We start from the raw sequence: 19,193 nt of genomic DNA, 5'->3' as shown, positions 1-19,193 counted from the left end.
TTTCACACTGTGTTATAGTAATAATCTGCTGGACGCAAATATTCCACAATCCAGCAGCATAACATGGCAGTGTGCTGCCCTCTGAGTGCATGATGTCATGATGCTGCACAGTGGGGTCTACGTCCAAAGGAAGGATCATGGTGTTCATCTTAGAGACAGATGGTACATGGCTTGATTGAGCATAGTCAGGAAATTTGACAGACTGAACAGGTACCAGAGACAGTGGCTCAGATTTGTTCATAACTCCTTTACTAGATGAGGACAGTAAAGCATAGCCAACAGTTAAATTTCAGGTTTGAGGTCTAGGTAAAGAGGTTACTGTGCTGCAATAATCCTGACACTGACAACCCCTCAGAATCCCAGATCTTGCAGACTTGACTCCTTTGCTGGTAACTGAGTCCTAGTTTGGTGAAACAGAACTCTCAGAAGTTCCAGAAGGAACTAACTTCGGGACACCAAACCTCTTCTCCACAGCTTGGCTGAAGGACCCCACGTCCTTTAGAATAGGATCTCTGGAGGCTATTAACTGGTCAGCTCACTTTCTAGCCTCCTCTCTGAAGGACAAGAGAAGACGCATCACAATCTCTGTCAAAGAACAAAGTGGAGCCACATCTAAATCTGCAACATTAATTCATGAAACTTCCAGTTTTCCATAAAAGATGACTGGATCTGGATTTTGGTCTTTAGGACCGTCAGGGCATGAAGTCCCTCCACGGGACTGACAGGGCCAAAGTTTCTTTTCTGGAACCGGCAAGAAATTAAGTTTCTCTTTATAGCCAGCAGGGCATGAAGTCCCATTTGTGGGACAGGAATTGTAGCAGGGAGATCTTGACTGGAACTAGATATAACAGGGTCTGGAATTGGGCATGAATTCTTGTTGTGTTGCTTTTAAGAAGGTGGAATGATCAAAGAGTAGTGGATCATTGTTCTTGATAAAAGCCTTTGCCCAGTCCAAGGCTTTCCCTCTAAAGGCACTGAGAAAATAATTAAGTGCATTGGCAGGAGTAATGCTGATTGAGAAGTCCGACTGAATATCGGTGAGATACCGATGAGACAGGGCACATAATTGAGCTACATCTCCCTAGAAGAAAATGGGTACTGAAGAAGCACTCTGGATATTTTTATTGGAATGGATGGATGAAATCAAATTGGTGTTGGACGCGCTTAAAGATGACATTGAGAAAACTGTATTTAAGGTGATGATCAACTCCTGGGCACCTGCACCAGAAATTTTAGAAGTCTGTTCTCAGACTAGGAGTTCAGATTCCCCTCCTTGGGAGAAAGTATCAGATTTCCCTCCTGGGGCTGAACTATCAGATGTCCCTCTTGGCACTGGAGACTTTTATGCTCCTTCTGGGGTCCGAACATTGTACCCCTCATCTGGGTTCAGTACCTCAGACTCCCTTCCTTGGGTTGGTACCTCAGACTCCCCTCCCAGGACGGCACATTGAACACTCCTCCTGGAATCGATGCATAATTCATTCCTTCTGAAGTCTTACCATCAGATTCCCTTTTAGGAGTCAGGACATTGATGGCCCTTCAGAGGTGAAGACATTGGCTGTGGCATTGACTACCCCTCCTGGGGTCAAGACATCGGATGAGACATTGGCTACCCCTCCTGCAATCAAACCATTGGCTGAGACAGTGGCTACCCCTCCTGGGATCAAGCCATCAGCTGAGACATTAGCTACCCCTCCTGGGGTCAAGCTATTGGCTAAGACATCTGCTTCCCCTCCTGGGGTTAAGCCATTGACTGGGAAATTAGCTACCCCTTGTGGGGTCAAGTCATCAGCTGGCATTTCCCCTATTAGGGTGTAGACAGGAATTACCCCTCCAGAGGTCACAGAACTTGATTCAGGAATAGGAACCCCTCCTGGGGCTTCAGGACGCCCTCTAGGAAGGATAGTGTTAAATGTGTCCCCTAAAGCTGTAAGATGAGGGATTACCCTGGTATTGAAGGACTCATCTACTTTCAGTTGGTTCCCAATTCCCAACCTAGGGCTCCGGGTCACAGGACCCCAATTATAGACCTGATCTTCCTTTTAGGAACCGTTGGCGCCCTTATTGGAAGTAGAGAAGTCTGGAATGACCACTAGCAGTGACTTATCAGCATGGACTTTGGTAAATTGACAGTTGTTATAGTTTCCAGACCTGCAGAGGGAGCAGTCCTTTATGAAGTGACTTGGACTTCCACTATAATGCAAAGCAGATATTCCTTTCTGCCTCAGAAAGTTTGGGATGCAGAAAACTCTGGATTCTCCTCTCAGTCAGCATGGAAGAAGTCACCCAAGTACTAGGGGATCCAGAGCTGGTGGTCTTTTCAGCCTCAGTTGACAGGGAAGCGACTTTCGTGGCATCCAAAGAACTTCTAGTCATTTCACAAATTAGTCAATTTATTTCTGAAAATTGTCTTAGCAACTGCTCAATTAGAGACTGCAGAATCCTCAGTTGTTCAGGACTCCCAGTGCTGGCAAGCTGAGGAGGCAATGAATAGTCATTTTGAGAGGTGCCATTATGTTAACTCTTTGTCCACATGACTGACAAAGGTTAAAATTGTCAGAAAAATGTTTATGTGCAGAAATCTACTGCTGCAGATTCTATGGGAATTGAAAATCCTAGGCAAGTTTGTGATGGGAGATTTTGCATGGCCTCATAGGACCGGAACTGAAACTTTTTCTGGATTTTGGCTTGAGGTGGAGGTCTGGACCAGATTTTGAGGAGCAAGAACCATCTTGCTTTTCTCCAGTATTGTGTGGGTGGTGATAATGTTACGGAACTCAAGCACTGTGTGTGAGACCCCTAGAGCTTGTGAGAGGCTATTCTAACAATAACAGCCACTCCTGTTCCCTCAGAGCTATATGCATTCACTGGTACTTAAGATGCCACCTGGAATTAAACCTCTAACAGTAGGAGCTCACACAATAGGCTGGAGACTACAAGGTAATAAACATGTAGCAGCTGGCAAGACAAGAATTAATTGCAGGCAGACTGGACATAAGAATGATGACTAAATTAACAAAGTTTTTGTTGCAGGTGAATGCAGCCAGGTGATGGTTAACTGCTGGGAAACAAACAGGTGCTGAGTGTGTACTGTGATTGAAAGCAGAGTGCTGACAGCATGGACCTAGTTGCAGAAAGGCTAGCTGAATAAATAGTGTGACTAGGCTGTAGTCTGCAATAACAGATGAAAACTCAGTGGCTAAACTGTGACTGGAATACAGGTTCAGATGTTCCGGAGATACTGTAGGTTACTGCAGACTTGTGACTATAGACACACTTGGAGTGGATGTACCAGAGCTGGCAGGATATAATCATAGAGACCTGGCAGGAGCCTGTACTTGGATCAATAACTGGAGGGCCACAGCAAGACAATGACATGGAGCAGGTATAGACACAGGATGGCAGGTACAGGGCAGGATCTAACAGGGCATGGGTGCAGGACTGGCAAGGACAGCACATGGAGGACTGAGGCAGGATACAGGAATGCAGGCACACAAAGGCAGGGAACCAAGACTCAGGAACAGACAGACAGACTGGGAATTGTACAGGTGACGAGCTCACTAGGGAGCAGAACTGTCCAGGATCCCAAATAAAAGGGAGAGAGACCAATCACAGGAATCATAAGGTTGGAGACAGGTAACAGGTCATTCCAAACAGGCGTGCTGCTGCACATAGCAGCCAGCATAATGGTTGCAAGGAGACAGTCAGAATACATACAGGAATGAGCTGCAGTGGCGACTCATAACAACATGTCCCTGAATGTGATTTTTAATACATCTGGGCAATAAATTCTATTTATTGCGTCTACAACTTAATAAATAATAATTGAGCCCATTATTGTTGTATTTGTATTCTAATACATTATATGCAATCCAGATAGTGTTCTCTGTGCTGTTTTTAACATAAATGCATGCATATGTGTTTATGTACTGTAGATAGATAGACAGACAGACAGACAGACAGACAGACAGACAGATAGATAGATAGATAGATAGATAGATAGATAGATAGATAGATAGATAGATAGATAGATCAATCTACCTCTGTCATCAGGTAGGTGGTGTGGTGGGTAAGTAAAGCAGCCACCGAGGGGGGCATGATTCAACGATTTAGGGGTGCCAAAATTAAATCATATCTTGATCACCACCACCCCCTCGACTTAAAAACTTTGTGGTGCCCCTGATTCTGATACAAGACAAGTCTTGAATGGGAGTATGAAAAATAAAATTCATTAAAATATAGGAGTCAGATTAGTTTACACTTTCTGTTTAGAAGAAAACCAGTTACTGTACCTATGTATGCATAAATCTGCTCCAACTTCACTTAGGGTTAAATATTTCCACAGTCATAATTATAAAGTTAATAAGACAAATAGAACTGTGAGGACTAAATTAAAATAATAAAACATTATAAACATTTTTGGCTAAATGGGATGCAGAGAACAAAACATTTTACATCTGTACTGTGACATACATGTTTTATATAAACTTACAGTTGCTTTAAAAAAGTGATTGAGTAATAAAGACATTAAGTCAATGACAGTTCTAAAGGTATGCAACGGAACAATGGATTCTTTATGTGTAAATTACAGGCTGCTTGGCTCCTGTCTCTTCTTGCCTGCGTCATTTCCGCCTCCTCAATACATATTCAGGTTTCCAGTCACGCATTTCTTAGAGTGATATAAAAGAGAAACCAATTCACCTTTTGCCTTCCTAGAACTAACATTCTAACCACTGTCAATCAGTTCCCAAGAAATGTTTATGTGTAACTGGCATATTTAAATCACTATTAGAAAGCTTTTCCAAAGTAGTCATAATAAAGTCTATTACCCTACTAACAGCTACTAACCTCTAAAAATTAGCGAAATATGTCCTATTTAATACTTGTGGGTAGGGGGCCTGGACTGCACACCCTACCTTCTTATAATGGGATGTGCTACCTTGCTGGGACTTAATACTACAATATAGGAACAAGAGCGCAGGTGCACCATACAACCATTAAAATTATAATAACCATCATATCCGAGGTGCTTGGCATATATTGGCAAATATATGAGCCTGCCTACCTTATTCAACGTGAAGAAGGTGGGCAGGCTCATATATTGGCCAATATGTGCCAAGCACCTCGGATATGATGGTTATTTATAATTTTAATGGTTGTATGGTGCACCTGCATTCTTGTTCCTATATTGTCCTATTCAATACTTATAATGGCAGCTACAGGGCCCAGCTTCTACTGGAGACCTACAGTAGTCCCAAATAAAGCAAGTGCCTTTAGGTCTGTCTAGTTATCCATACACAGTGGGAGGAGTCAATTGTTTGGCTGGACTAATATTCAATTTACCAATTCTATACATACCAGCAGTTTTCCTTTTGCTAGGACTGCCCCTATTGGCTGCAAGATGTTTCTGTGAATTGTGCAAGACTGACAAAGCTTTAGTTGGATCTGAGCATGGATTGGGCCGACCATGGAGGCCTTTTATTTTTGTTCCGATTTGTAATTAAAGTGTTAGAAAATAAGCGATTTATGTACTGTAGGACTAGTGTCACTAGTGGTAAAGTGATCTCTGTGGGTGGAACATTAGGATAAAGAGACATAGATGGCATTTTCTACTACCATCTAATAAATAATACTCATAATAATCATAATGTCATTTATATAGCATTTTGGCCCAAATGTATTAAGCCTTAAAAAGCGATAAAGTGGAGAAGTGATAACACAGCAGCCAATCATTACGGGTTTAAAAAATGTCAGTTAGGAGCTGATTTTGCTGGTGCGTTATCACCACTTATCACTGCTTTATACTTCTCCAAGCTTAATACATCTGCCCCAATGAGGGATAATTGACTGGCCAACCAGCTCCTAACTGTCATTTTTCAAACACAGCATGCAACATGGAGTTAGGAAGCTGATTGGCTGGTGCATTATCACTCTTTATCTGTCTCCACTATATCTCTTTCTAAGGCTTAATACATTTGGGCCATTATTTAAAATTTTTATAGGATCTAAAGTGCTGTACACAAACAAAAATATTATATAAAATAAACTGAACTTAAATATTAACAGACTCTGTATAACTGATACTTTATAGAATATTTCCCTTTAATACATGGTGCAAATCCCATACAGAGGGGAAAATCAACAAAATATTTTTTTTAATCACATGGAAATATGGAGTGGCTTATATATTTTGGGAGAAGCTAATTTGGAACAGGTAAGGGGGTAAGGTGGACTGGGGTCCGTCAAGGCCGAGTGTCCACAATTACTTCTCATTAGAATTCTTTGTATGGTTACCAGACACAAAAACTAAATCCCAATAACTTGATGGGATCTACATTACTGCAGATCATCCCAACATTAATAAATGCCACTCTGTGTAATGAACAAAATTTTCTTTAGCTACACTGAATTACGCTGTACGAATTGCTTACCTTTAATGCCCACTCACAATCTGTTATTGCATTTTGGTACTTTTCCATTTTTATATAAGCCTGTGAAGAGGGAAAAAAAGCCATAATACTAATACAAGATTATCACAACTGCCAGCTCCACATAGTGTACAAATGTATCCAATGTAGCTTTCCAAAACTACTGATATAATTGTAGCATCACAATATTGCTACCCTTTTCCAAGAATCAGAGCAGCAAAGGTTACCTAATGGAACGGCGCTAAAATGCCAGTCAATTTATTTTATTGTATTGGATATCTCATTGACAATACTACACAATCTCCTGTTGTACAGCACTGACAAACATTTTAGCACTACAACAATTAAAATATGAAAAACACATACACAAATGGACAACATGTACGCAGCGGCCATGCAATGTTAATGGTGCAGGATGTGTCTCGTGTAAGTAGATGCCAACCTGACGGCTTTTCTGATCTGTTGCTGCCAAAGATGTTACATCGGATCATCTGCATTAACATCGGCCATCTGGGTATCTTCCCAGTTTGACTGGATAGCGAGTGCTTTCATACTACTGTAACTAGTGAAGCTGCATCTAAGGAGAAGATCATAGAGATCTGGGGCGGGATGTTCTAAGGGAAAAATGTGGTAAAACCCCCATTTTCAAATGTACAAAGAAAGGGCCGCCAGGTTTTCGCCGCCCAGGGAATCACCATCTTTGGATGGCGATACCCTATAGAAGCCTATGGGCTTCTTATCGCTGGTCGTCGCCTCCGCCTTTTTTCTTTGTACACTGTAATTTATACCACTGACTCTGGGAGCACCGACAACTTTTACATCAAGCACCCCTATCAGGGATCCATCTATTGTTACACACTGTTGGTCCACTCGCAAGGGTATATATACAACTCCTTGCGATCTTAAATCCAGAGCGGTGCCGACCCCTATTAGTCTATAATTGGTATGTGCCCAGACAAACATCACCAATAACTGAATAAGCCCCTACTGTATAGCTTTTGTGTTAATTATAGAAAACCGTTTTTTTTTATTATGTTAACCTATTTACCCTCTACATCACCCTTTAATGGTCCTAGATATTAGGTTTCAGAAAAGAAAATCATCTAATCTACTGTATGTTAAACCTTATTTGTCCCTTTATACAATAATATGCCTACCTGAGCACGGTTAGTGTACAAGACTTGCATATCTCTCAGTATTTCCAGCCCTTCACTATAATGCTGGACTGCACTTTCATAGTCTCCTTTGGCATATGCCTCATTTCCAAGATCTTTGAGTGCTGGAAGAATAGAGAATAAAAAAAAGTGACCACAAGACCAACCCCAGGCTACATAACACAACCATGTTCACTCAAAGACCCATCTAGTTCCCAACAAGGTTACAACCTTTTCGAGGCCTGCACATCTTGACAAAAGGAGGTATGAGTCAGAGGTTATCAAGGATAAATTATAGTAGCAATTAATAAATATTAGATTTAGTAATACTGCAAAATATTTCCTTGAGATTGGAGGATGGTGGGGACAGGTAATGTTGTTTTTCAATCACAAACCACCAGAAAACTCAATATCTATAAATGGCTAATCATTCCATAGGAAAATTAATACTTCAATGGAAAAGCTAAAAAGACTGCCTTAGAGCACAAGAGCAAAGCATTCTCTTTTGTGGGCACTCTAAAAAAAAATACAGAGCACCCTGCAGGGTGGGAATATTAAAAAAGTTATTGAAAAATTGAATATTGTCCACCAGATGGAAGCAAGGAGACAATTATTTTTGTAACATGAGCACATGCAATAGATAAATTATTAGAACCGATCTTGACAAGGATATCGCCTCTAGTAACCCCTGATCTATGGAACACAATGAGGGAGATTACATTCTTTTCAAAGTGCCATTTCCATGTTCATCAGTGCACATTACAGTACAATACGGCAGATCAAAAGCCTGATTCAGAAACGGACGGTCTTTCAATTTTCACTCAGATTCTGATGTTTTTTTAAATTACACAATGCCCCATTTACCCATACTAAGGGGTAAATTTACTAAGGTGGGAGTTTTTTAGAACTGGTGATGGTGCCCATAGCAACCAATCAGATTTTATCTATTATCTTCTAGAAGCAGTTAGATAAATGTTAGATAGAATCTGATTGGTTGCTATGAGCAACTTCAGCAGTTCTAAAAAAAACTCCCACTATAGTAAATTTACTCCTGAGTATGTGCAGATCAGAAGCAGTGTGGCTGCAGACGTCAGGCGAGTGACAGTCTGCAGCCATTTGGGGGCGGGGAGGGGGCATCGACTGGAGTGTTTACAAAACAGAGGCATTTAAGCCCCATTTTGTAGGCATGCTGTGAATAGCATCTGTGTCATCTGACGCAGCTTCACTGGCCACGGCAGCATGAAAACACCAGCCAACCTGAGTAACCTGAGTAAAATTCAGATTACCAAAGATCATACAGATGATCCGATGCTGCGTCTTTGGACTCAGCAGTGGACCACAAAAGCATGCAGTGGGTGTCTTTCTACCACAGACATCTGCTGCTGATTTTGTATATTTTAGCACAACTGCTGCATACAAAGACACACCAGCTGTGCAATGCCGTCCATCTCTGAACCAGGCCCCAAATCCAGCGGCGGAACTAGTGTCAGTTCAGCCAGTGCAATGCACCGGGGCCCACCGCAGTAAATGGGCCCACAGCCACTGGCATTACAATTCTATGCCACCGTCAGCTGTGCCACTTGCCGCCATTGCCCGGGACTTAACGCAGCCGATGCCTGAACAAGGAAGCATTGAAGTGACAGTGGTGCTGGTCGGGCCCAACTGAAGGGGAAGGAGGGGCAACTGTCTCCTCCCGTCTCTTCTCAGCTCCTTCCCCAAAGACTCACTAACACTGCCATGTCCTTTCTTGCTGGCTTGCTTGTTGCTGAATGACAATGGTGATGGTCCACCTCCCCCAAGCACAAGGATCAGGAGGCTGGCGCAACAGGCATGCAGGTGTCTTGCACAAAATCATGGATGTGTAAGTGCCACTACTACTGTTTGTGCATAATGTGTAAGGGGAAACTACTGTGTGGATGTAATGTGTATAATAAGCACCGCTGTGGTGTAATGTGTAAGGGGCACTAATACTGTGTGGGCATAATGTGTAAGTGGCACTACTGTGTGGATGTAACATGTATAATGAGCACTGCTGTGGTGTAATGTGTAAGGGGCAGTAATACTGTGTTGGCATAATGTGTATACTGTAGTTACATAGTTACATAGTTAATGAGGCTGAAAAGAGGCAAAATGCCCATCGGGTTCAACCTGTATTCTGTCTTAAGCCGAGTTCATTATAATGTCCCAATTGAAATAATGTTTTATGTCTAGTTATCAACTGTAAATCATGTTCCTCCCAGATTAACAATGTCAATATTTTAAATGCTATAACCTTGAATATCTTTTTCAGTCAGAAATATATCTAATCCGTTTTTAAATGCATATATAGAGTCCGCCATTACCAGCTTCTCTGGCAGGGAATTCCAGATCCTTATTGCCCTAACAGTGAAGAACCCTTTCCTACGTTACGTATGGAATTTTCTCTCCTCTAGCCTCAGCGAGTGACCTCATGGTTTATACAGAGTTCTTTTACTAAACAATTCCTCTGATAACTCTTTGTAATTTCCCTTTATATATTTGAAGATATTAATAATGTCTCCTCTTAGATGCTTCTTTTCTAGTGTATACAAATTCAACCTAGTGAGCCTTTCCTCATACTCCAGTCCCTCTAGTCCTTTAACAAATTTAGTAGCACGCCTTTGAACCCTTTCGAGTTCACAGATATCTTTTTTATAATGTGGTGCCCAAAATTGAACACAATATTCCAGGTGCGGACATACCAATGACAAATGATTTGTACAGCAGTAGGATTACACTCTCGTCCCTTGTCTCAATTCCCCGTTTTATGCATGCTAGCACCTTACTTGCCTTCTTTACTGCACTTTGACATTGTATACAGTTATGCTTGCCCGGGGCGCTGCATTCCACCACTGCGCCGCCTGACCCTCCCACATGCTGCCGTGCGGTGCGCCTGATGTCATTGCGCACTGCACAGCATTGTGGGAGTGGCCGCAGACGCTAGAGGTCCTAATTGACCTTTAGTATCTGTGCGGCGCTATGGGAGAGACGTCATGATGTCTCTCATAGATCTGAGGAGCGGGCGGCCAGAGACAGCAGCAGCAATTGGGAAGCAGGAGTGGGGTTGGTGAGTATTTTTATTTTTATTTTATTTTTTGTAAGCGGCGCTACTAAGGGCAAAACTACAGGGGGCACAACTACAGGGAGCAAAACTACAGGGGGCATAACTCTATTGGGTGCACAACTCTACTGGGGGCACAACTCTATTGGGGCACAACTCTACTGGCGGCACAACTCTACTGGGGGCACAACTCTACTGGGGGCATACCTACAGGGGGCACAACTCTACTGGGGGTATACCTACAGGGGGCAAAACTCTAATGGGGGCACAACTCTACTGGGGGCACAGCTACAACGGGTAAAACTACAGGGGGCACAATTACAGGGGCACAATTCTACTGGGGGCACAACTTAAAGGGGCACAACTAAAAGGGGCACAACTACAGGGGGCATAACTGGCCACAGCCCTTCTCTATGAAGCCACGTCTTACGGTGTGCACTAACCCTATTTTCCCTGTCGGGGGGGGGCGCCAAAGGAAACTTTTGCCCTGGGCGCCACAAGATCTAGAACCAGCCCTGGTGACTACAATCAGTAGAAACATGTACCCTCACGGGCTTGTTTTGCTCACCACGCTTTGGGCAAGGAAACTATTCCCAGTTGTAGTCCATGTGGATAGTACATGAAGCAAAAACAGGGAAAACATGTATAGAACCCCCAAAAACTTGTACACAAAAGCTAGGTGATAACAGTAATGGGCACCAAAACTGAATGACAAGCTGAACAATAACCAAGTGCAAAGAAGAAATTCTAGATCATGCAACACCCATACATTAGATAATAGGGTACATTCCTTAACAATACTTGAATTCAGGCGTGTAGAGAGACCTCTGATTTCCTCATGGATAAGCGGACACCTTTTACCGGAATCTCAGTCGTCAGATGTCATAAAAAACAAAAGGTGAGGGATATCTTGTGTAGCACAGTTTTATTCTTTTACAAAAATTATTTTCCCATAAAAAAAACATCTTAAACATATCTCCCATCAATATGAACCAGAGCACATGCAGTTGGTGCACAACTGAGCTGAGTGTAGAGGTGGATAATTACCAGATGGTCAGAGGATGCAAAGTACTCATTAAAGCAAGTTCTTAAATACCAGTCAGCCTCCCGGGAAATGGCGTTCTGGGTTTTGCGGCAATCACTCCTCCACAAACAGCAAGGTGTCACCTCCAACTGCGCCGACGCGTTTCAGGCCTTACTAGGCCCTTTTTCAAGGCAGATGTGCTCTCTACTGAAAGTTAGCCCCTTTTATTCCTAGACTGACCAATCACAAATCAAATCAAAGACAAACATTTTCATATGTGTAAAACATGGCCCCCTCCATTTGTTTACCAATATCACTATAGTTACCCATCATGGTCACATAGTGAACCTGTTGAATTCTTCCCCATCAGAATCAATGGATAATGATGAGAATGGGAAAACGAAAATTTTCAACATTAGCTCATATTCATTGTCCAAATTTGAAGTCTCAGTTTTACAAAAGGGAATGAAGTTTGCCCCCACTACCTCAATAGATAATTTTTCCACCTACATTGATATCCAAAAATTTGTGAGGAAACTCTGTCTAAAAAAGTTTTTTCTTACCAAGGAGACAGTACGAGAGTTAGGGGAAACAGAATTGACATCCAATACTCCCTTTAAGCCTAGATCTGTTTTTTACCCGCATCATATGAAGGGTAATTATATAGAGACATTCTCAACACTAGTGCAAGACGACATAAGAGAGATCAACGTCAGTGGAGTCAAATGTAATCTCACTTTTAAAGAGAGGGCGGCACTCAAATCCCTCAAAACCAACAAAGAATTGGTAATTAAACCTGCCGACAAAGGCGGCGGGGTAGTCGTTATGGATAGGATTTGGTACGTTAATGAGGTAACGCACCATCTGGCGGATAGAACTACATATAAGCTAAGAGCAGACCCCACAACTGAAATCCAAGAGAAACTTGAGACTCTTATTGAGAAATGTGAAACCTTGAATGTACTTAACGATAAAAAAACAGGAATTCATTAGGAACAAGGAACCAGTTATCCCCGTGATTTACCTTCTCCCTAAAGTCCATAAGGATGCACAACATCCACCTGGACGACCTATTGTATCAGGGATTGACTCCGTCACCGCTAGTCTGTCCGAAATGATAGATAATCATCTGCAGCCATTGGTATTGACTAATAAGTCCCATTTAAAAGACACAAAGGATCTGTTAAATTATCTACCAACAATTCCATGGGAAGATGGCATGCTGATGATCACTGCCGATGTTAAATCGTTATACACAATAATAGACCATGATGCAGGAGTAGGAGCAGTTTCAGATTTTCTTATAAAAAATGGAATAGATACTAACATCCAAAGTTTCATTTTAGAAGCAGTCCGTTTTATTCTGACAAATAATTATTTCATGTTCGACGGGGACTTCTACCTCCAAAAAATTGGAACTGCTATGGGCACCAGGTTCGCCCCAAGTTATGCCAACTTATTTATGGGGAAATGGGAATCGGACTATGTCTGGGGTGCCAACCCATTTGGGGCGAACCTGGTGTCATGGAAGCGTTATATAGATGATATCATCTTTATATGGAGAGGAGGAAGAGAAGATTTAGAGAAATTCTGTATCTATCTTAATAGCAATCCACTCAATATCGATCTCACTTTCCATATAAGTATGGGGAGCATAGATTTCCTTGACATTACACTTTATGTCAAGGAGGGAAATCTATACACTAAGACTTACACCAAACCCACAGACTCTCAAACCTACATAGATAGGAATAGCTGTCACCATAGAAACTGGCTTCAGTCGATACCGAATAGCCAGTTTAAGAGAGTCAGAAGGAACTGTTCAGAGGATGCTGTATTTGAACAACAGGCCAAACAATTAGAAAAAAGATTTCAGAATAATGGCTATGACCCCGAACATGTGAAAAAAGTTAAGGAACAGACCTTAATGATGAATAGAGATTAACTTCTGAAAAATAGGGAACAGAGGAGAGATGAATCCAAGTGTTTTGAGTATGCCTTTTTATCCAACTATAGTATACAACACAAATCATTGGAAAATTCCATTAAGAAACATTGGAAAGTTTTGAAAAAAGATCCAATTCTGTCAGGGGCCTTACCAGAAAGACCTATATTCATTTAAAAGAAGGCACCCAATATAAAAAATAGCTTGGTCAGGAGTGATCTCCCAAAGCTCAAGAAGGAGGGCCAAATTACCACCAAGGGGTTCCACCGTTGTGGAACATGTATGGGCTGCAAAACCATTAAGATAGACAGTGTAAAGAAACTGGAGAGATTAGAAATTAATGGACAAGTCCACTTGATAGATGATTTCATAACGTGTAATGTAAAAAACGTTGTTTATGCCATAGAGTGCTCATGTCACATGTTTTATATAGGCAGAATGTCGAGACCCTTAAAAGTACGTGTGGGTGAACATTTAAGAAATGTGAAAAAGGGCCTTGAAACACATGCATTATCTGACCATTTTAAAAAAAAATCATAATTGTGACTCAAGTCACATTTTAAGGTTTGTGGGGTTGAAAAAGATAGAGGCAAATCATCGCCAGAAGAACACCCCAAAATTATTGGCCATAACTGAAATGCAGCTAATTTATAAATATAACACACTTATACCTAGGGGCCTTAATTCTGATTTCGAAGTAAAATGGTTTTTGTAGAAATTTTTTTTTTAGATTTACTTTATCTTCCCCTCTTAGGTTGTTCTTAACTATATCTATTTTATTGTAAATTTGAGTAAAGTCATATTACCTACCCTGAGTTCGGGGTTATATACTCAAAACTATTATTCTCCTTATTAGGAAATATATGGATTTTTTAACAAAGAACATTATCTGCGGGACGAATGAATACTTTAAGTAGAGGAAATGGAAAGAAATGAACTCGATTAGGACTACGTTATCATGACAATATGTATTTGTATGATTGGCGAGACTATGGGCGGAAGTGACGTCCCGTTTAACAACGGCCTGCCCAAGCGAAGGGCGGAAGTGATGCTGTGCAAAGTTGAACTGTTCCTAACCATTGCCCGGCAACATGGACTATCGGCGGAAGTGATGCCCTGCTCAGCCGCTGCGTAGGAACGGCTTTCCCAACAATCTATTGATGCAGCGAAGAGAGGAAGTGACGCTGCATTGAGGGGGCTTCTCTCCAGCTGTCGCTTGGCAACGGAGTCCACCGGAAGTGACGTATCGCGGTTGACAACCGAACCGCAATACAATTATATTAATGATGTCCGCAAAATTGACATTCCCTACAATACATTACTATATACACTGCCCTATAGATGTGAATGTTCTATATGGATTATTTTTATTTTATATGGGGAAGAATTCAACAGATTCACTATGTGACCATGATGGGTAACTATAGTGATATTGGTAAACAAATGGAGGGGGCCATGTTTTACACATATGAAAATGTTTGTCTTTGATTTGATTTGTGATTGGTCAGTCTAGGAATAAAAGGGGATAACTTTCAGTAGAGAGCACATCTGCCTTGAAAAAGGGCCTAATAAGGCCTGAAACGCGTCGGCGCAGTTGGAGGTGACACCTTGCTGTTTGTGGAGGAGTGATTGCCGCAAAACCCAGAACGCCATTTCCCGGGAGGCTGACTGGTATTTAAGAACTTGCTTTAATGAGTACTTTGCATCCTCTGACCATCTGATAATTATCCACCTCTACACTCAGCTCAGTTGTGCACCAACTGCATGTGCTCTGGTTCATATTGATGGGAGATATGTTTTAGATTTTTTTTTATGGGAAAATAATTTTTGTAAAAGAATAAAACTGTGCTACACAAGATATCCCTCACCTTTTGTTTTTTTATGACATCTGACGACTGAGATTCCGGTAAAAGGTGTCCGCTTATCCATGAGGAAATCAGAGGTCTCTCTACACGCCTGAATTCAAGTATTGTTAAGGAATGTACCCTATTATCTAATGTATGGGTGTTGCATGATCTAGAATTTCTTCTTTGCACTTGGTTATTGTTCAGCTTGTCATTCAGTTTTGGCGCCCATTACTGTCATCACCTAGCTTTTGTGTACTTTGGTTTATCGGGGAGCGGGAGACACCCCATATTGGTACTTACGGTTCAGGCAGCCATTTCTGCGCACGGGAGAGGTGCTCCATTTATCGTTATTCCAAAAAACTTGTGTCAAATATTTCTGTGTCAATCAGTGTCATGTCAACCTTTTCAACCTGTCGACATTTTGTACCTCTCAACCGTATGGTGTCGACCTATTGACAGGCGACTTAGACACTGTTAACCTATCATCTGGATACCTAAGAGCAAAGGGACATATACAGATGTAGCCACGCTCATCCAGCCTGCATCACAGCCGCAGCGGCACACGTGCAGGTACAACTTAGTACGCCGAGCTGCGCATTAGTACACCGTCCATGTATTCCTATGGGCATTTGTACTTAGACGCACGTGCACCTCCTAGTCGTGGGTACATTTGCGCACCTGGCTTGCTGTGGATACGACAAGCTGCAGGCTAGATGAGCGTGGCTACCTCTATACTTTACAATGCATAAATGCTGCTCCTTGTTTAAAATTCACCTGGATGGTGCAATCAGTGCTGTAGAGAACTGGCCTGGGCCCTGGTAATGTGGGGTGGGTGTGGCCTAATTGTGGGAGTCGTGGCCACATCCCCTATGGATTTTTTTTATTTAAAAAGCAGTTGTAGTGCCGCAAACTCTGCATGGTGGTAATAGGGGGGTTGGGTGGTGGACCCCCTGCTGGTACACCACCTTGCTTGCTTGTTATTAGAATGTGTAACATCTTGTCCTTAAAAAGAAGCCTTGGTCAACTGCTAAATGAGGGTAGCCCACCTGTATATGAACTCTCCACCTCTTGAATCTCACTTGTCTCACAATATGAAATCAATTTTTTTACTATGTACAGTATATAATATCAGTGGCCCCGATTCCCTGATCCAGCACTGACAACCGGATCTGCCAGGAATGATCGGCGATCCATCAGGGAACCAGGGAAAGTACACATGTGGAAAAAGCCCAATTTGGTCAGGTTTTGGGGAATCGGGATTATTAAACATGTTTAATATTCCCGATTCCCTGACTTGGCCATCAGGGGATCAGCGCATTGCACCATTATGGGGTGTATTCAATAACTGTCGGAAGCTGCCGCCTTGTCGGAAAGACGGCAGCTTCCGACAGAAATAGGTCGGAAGGGGTTCCAACCTATTCAATAGGTGCTGATTTGTTCTGACAAGTCGGGAATTCCCGACTTGTCGGAAAACACGTGGATCAGCGGAATAGCCGCCGATCCACGTGCTTCTGTTGGAAATGGGGCCAAATCCGACAGGTTTTGGCCCCTTTCCGACAAATTCAATCCGACTTGAAAACAAGTCGGATTGAGGTAAGGAGACGACTGGGGGAGCTGAGATCGGCGGCCGGCGGGAGGAGCTGGCTGTGGGGGGACATGTCTGCGGTGGCAGGGGGAGCGCTGCAGGGAGAGAGGTGCCTGGCCACCGCAGACATGTCCCCCCGCAGCCAGCTCCTCCCACCGGCCGCCGATCTCTGCTCCCTCCGCCTCCGCCGTCCCGCTCACGCCCGCCGCCGTTAATCCCTCCTCCGGACGCCACCATCTGCACCCCTGGCCGCTGCTGTCAGCGCATCCGCAGCTGCTGACAGCAGTGGCAGCACCAAACCCTGTGTACGGCCAAATACGAAAGTCGGATTTGGACGTCCATTGAATAGGGGTTGTCGGATCCATACCAACAACTGCATGTTGGAATGGATCCAACTCTTGTTGAATATACCCCTGGGGGCAGATATAATATGTGCAGAGAGAGTGAGATTTGGGTGGGTCATATTGTTTCTGTGCAGGGTAAATATTGGCTGCTTTATTTTTACACTGCAATCTAGATTTCAGTTTGAACACACCCCACACAAATCTAACTCTCTCTGCACATGTTACATCTGCCCCACCTGCAGTACACATGGTTTTGCCCATCTGCTAACAAAGTTGCTGCTACGATCAGGTCTGAATTAGGCCCTATGGCCCTCATTCCGAGTTGATCGCACGGCAGCTGTTTTTAGCTGCCGTGCGATCAGATTTTATGGGGTAGTGTTTTTTTGCATAGGAAGGCTGCGATCGCTTGTGCAGCCGAGCTATGCAAAAACATTTTGTGCAGGTTAGGAGTAGGTCCTGACTTACTTACCCACTGCGATCACTTCAGCCTGTCAGGTCCCAGAATTGACGTCAGACATCCACCCTCCAAACGCCTGGACACGCTTGTGTTCGGATCACCACTCCCCGAAAACGGTCAGTTGACGCCCGGATCCGCCTCCCTCCTGTCAATCTTCATGCGTTGGCCGCTGCGAACGCTTTCGTTGTAGGACTTTTCGCTGCGTCGCCAGGCAATAATGCGCCTGCGCATTGCGGCCACAGCGCATGCGCAGTTCCGACCCGATCGCACTGCTGCGAAAAAGTGCAGCATGCGGTCGGGTCGGAATGACCCCCTATGTCAGTTGAACTAGGTGCAGCTCTTGTTACACTGCAGTCTGTATATTGCAGGAGCTCCGAGAATTATACCCTTTATACTGTATGTTGTGCACAAAGTGGTTTATTCTACTGGCAGTTTTGATGTGTGCTGGCATATTAATAATGTGCTATAGTTTTAGAATGATGCCAGTGAATTTGAATTTCAATAAAGACTATTATATTACAGTAATTTTTTCCTTGCTATGTGAAGTTGTTTTAAAGTTATATTCATTGTGTTTTCCTCTAAGGCAAAAATAATAAATTCTAATTACATACATATATGGACAGCTTTCTGTTTGAAGATGTTTATAGATGTGTACAGAAATAACTTTGCATGTACTTTGGGCATTGTTTATAATGTAGGGCATCACCGTGCCTTTTGCACATCATGGTAAGTCTCTTATCCTCTCAGAAGAGAAGGACGTTCTACTGTAGATTAAAGATCTTCCTTATTGAACATAGGAACTACTGTATGAGCCTGATTCATGTTGGTAAATAAAGCAAAAAGCAAGCAACTGGGCAAAACCATGCTGCCCTGCAGGTGGAGCAGATGTAACATGTGCAGAGAGATTTAGACTTGGGTAGGGTGCGTTCAAACTGAAATCTACATTGCAGTGTAAAAATAAAGCTGTCTAACATTTGTGGGCTACATACAAAAGCAGCCAGTATTTACCCTGAAGGCAGTCAGATGCTCTTGCAATGTTACTTCAATGGCAGCAGGAGGGTGTGTACGCATGGCTCCCACTATGCCGGATTTGGAATGCTGCATCGCACATGCGATGCAGCAAAGATACAAGAGGACACATCTGTACGTGCTATTCTGCTTCACATCTCAAATTACCATTTGCAAGTGCTTTGTCCTGTGTTCTTTTCTCGGCACGTTCTGCTGCATCTTTCTCCAAGTGGGCGAGGAAACTGTCTGGTGGAACAAAAAAACAGAGCTGATATTTCATAGGCAACCTTGTAAAAAAAAAGTTCCCAGAGGAGGAAAATTA

The 19,193-nt window shown here is 42.8% G+C and overlaps 1 protein-coding gene across 6 annotated transcripts in view; it reads right to left on the bottom strand.

The window, feature by feature from the left end:
- TTC12 (tetratricopeptide repeat domain 12) overlaps nucleotides 1-19,193 on the bottom strand; it is a 344,406-nt gene that overhangs the window by 209,732 nt on the left and 115,481 nt on the right. For all 6 annotated transcript variants that reach the window (XM_063943179.1, XM_063943178.1, XM_063943181.1 and 3 more), the window contains 3 exons: nucleotides 19,040-19,117; nucleotides 7,586-7,707; nucleotides 6,432-6,491 (listed from right to left, as the gene is read on the bottom strand). In XM_063943179.1, the coding sequence (XP_063799249.1) occupies nucleotides 6,432-6,491; nucleotides 7,586-7,707; nucleotides 19,040-19,117 (260 nt within the window). The remainder of the gene's footprint in view (nucleotides 1-6,431; nucleotides 6,492-7,585; nucleotides 7,708-19,039; nucleotides 19,118-19,193) is intronic.

Source organism: Pseudophryne corroboree, chromosome 10 (genome assembly GCF_028390025.1).
Source record: "Pseudophryne corroboree isolate aPseCor3 chromosome 10, aPseCor3.hap2, whole genome shotgun sequence".
NCBI classification, from domain to species: domain Eukaryota; kingdom Metazoa; phylum Chordata; class Amphibia; order Anura; family Myobatrachidae; genus Pseudophryne; species Pseudophryne corroboree.
The sequence above is the reverse complement of the archived record's forward strand: the minus strand, read 5'-3'. Positions and strand labels throughout refer to the sequence as shown.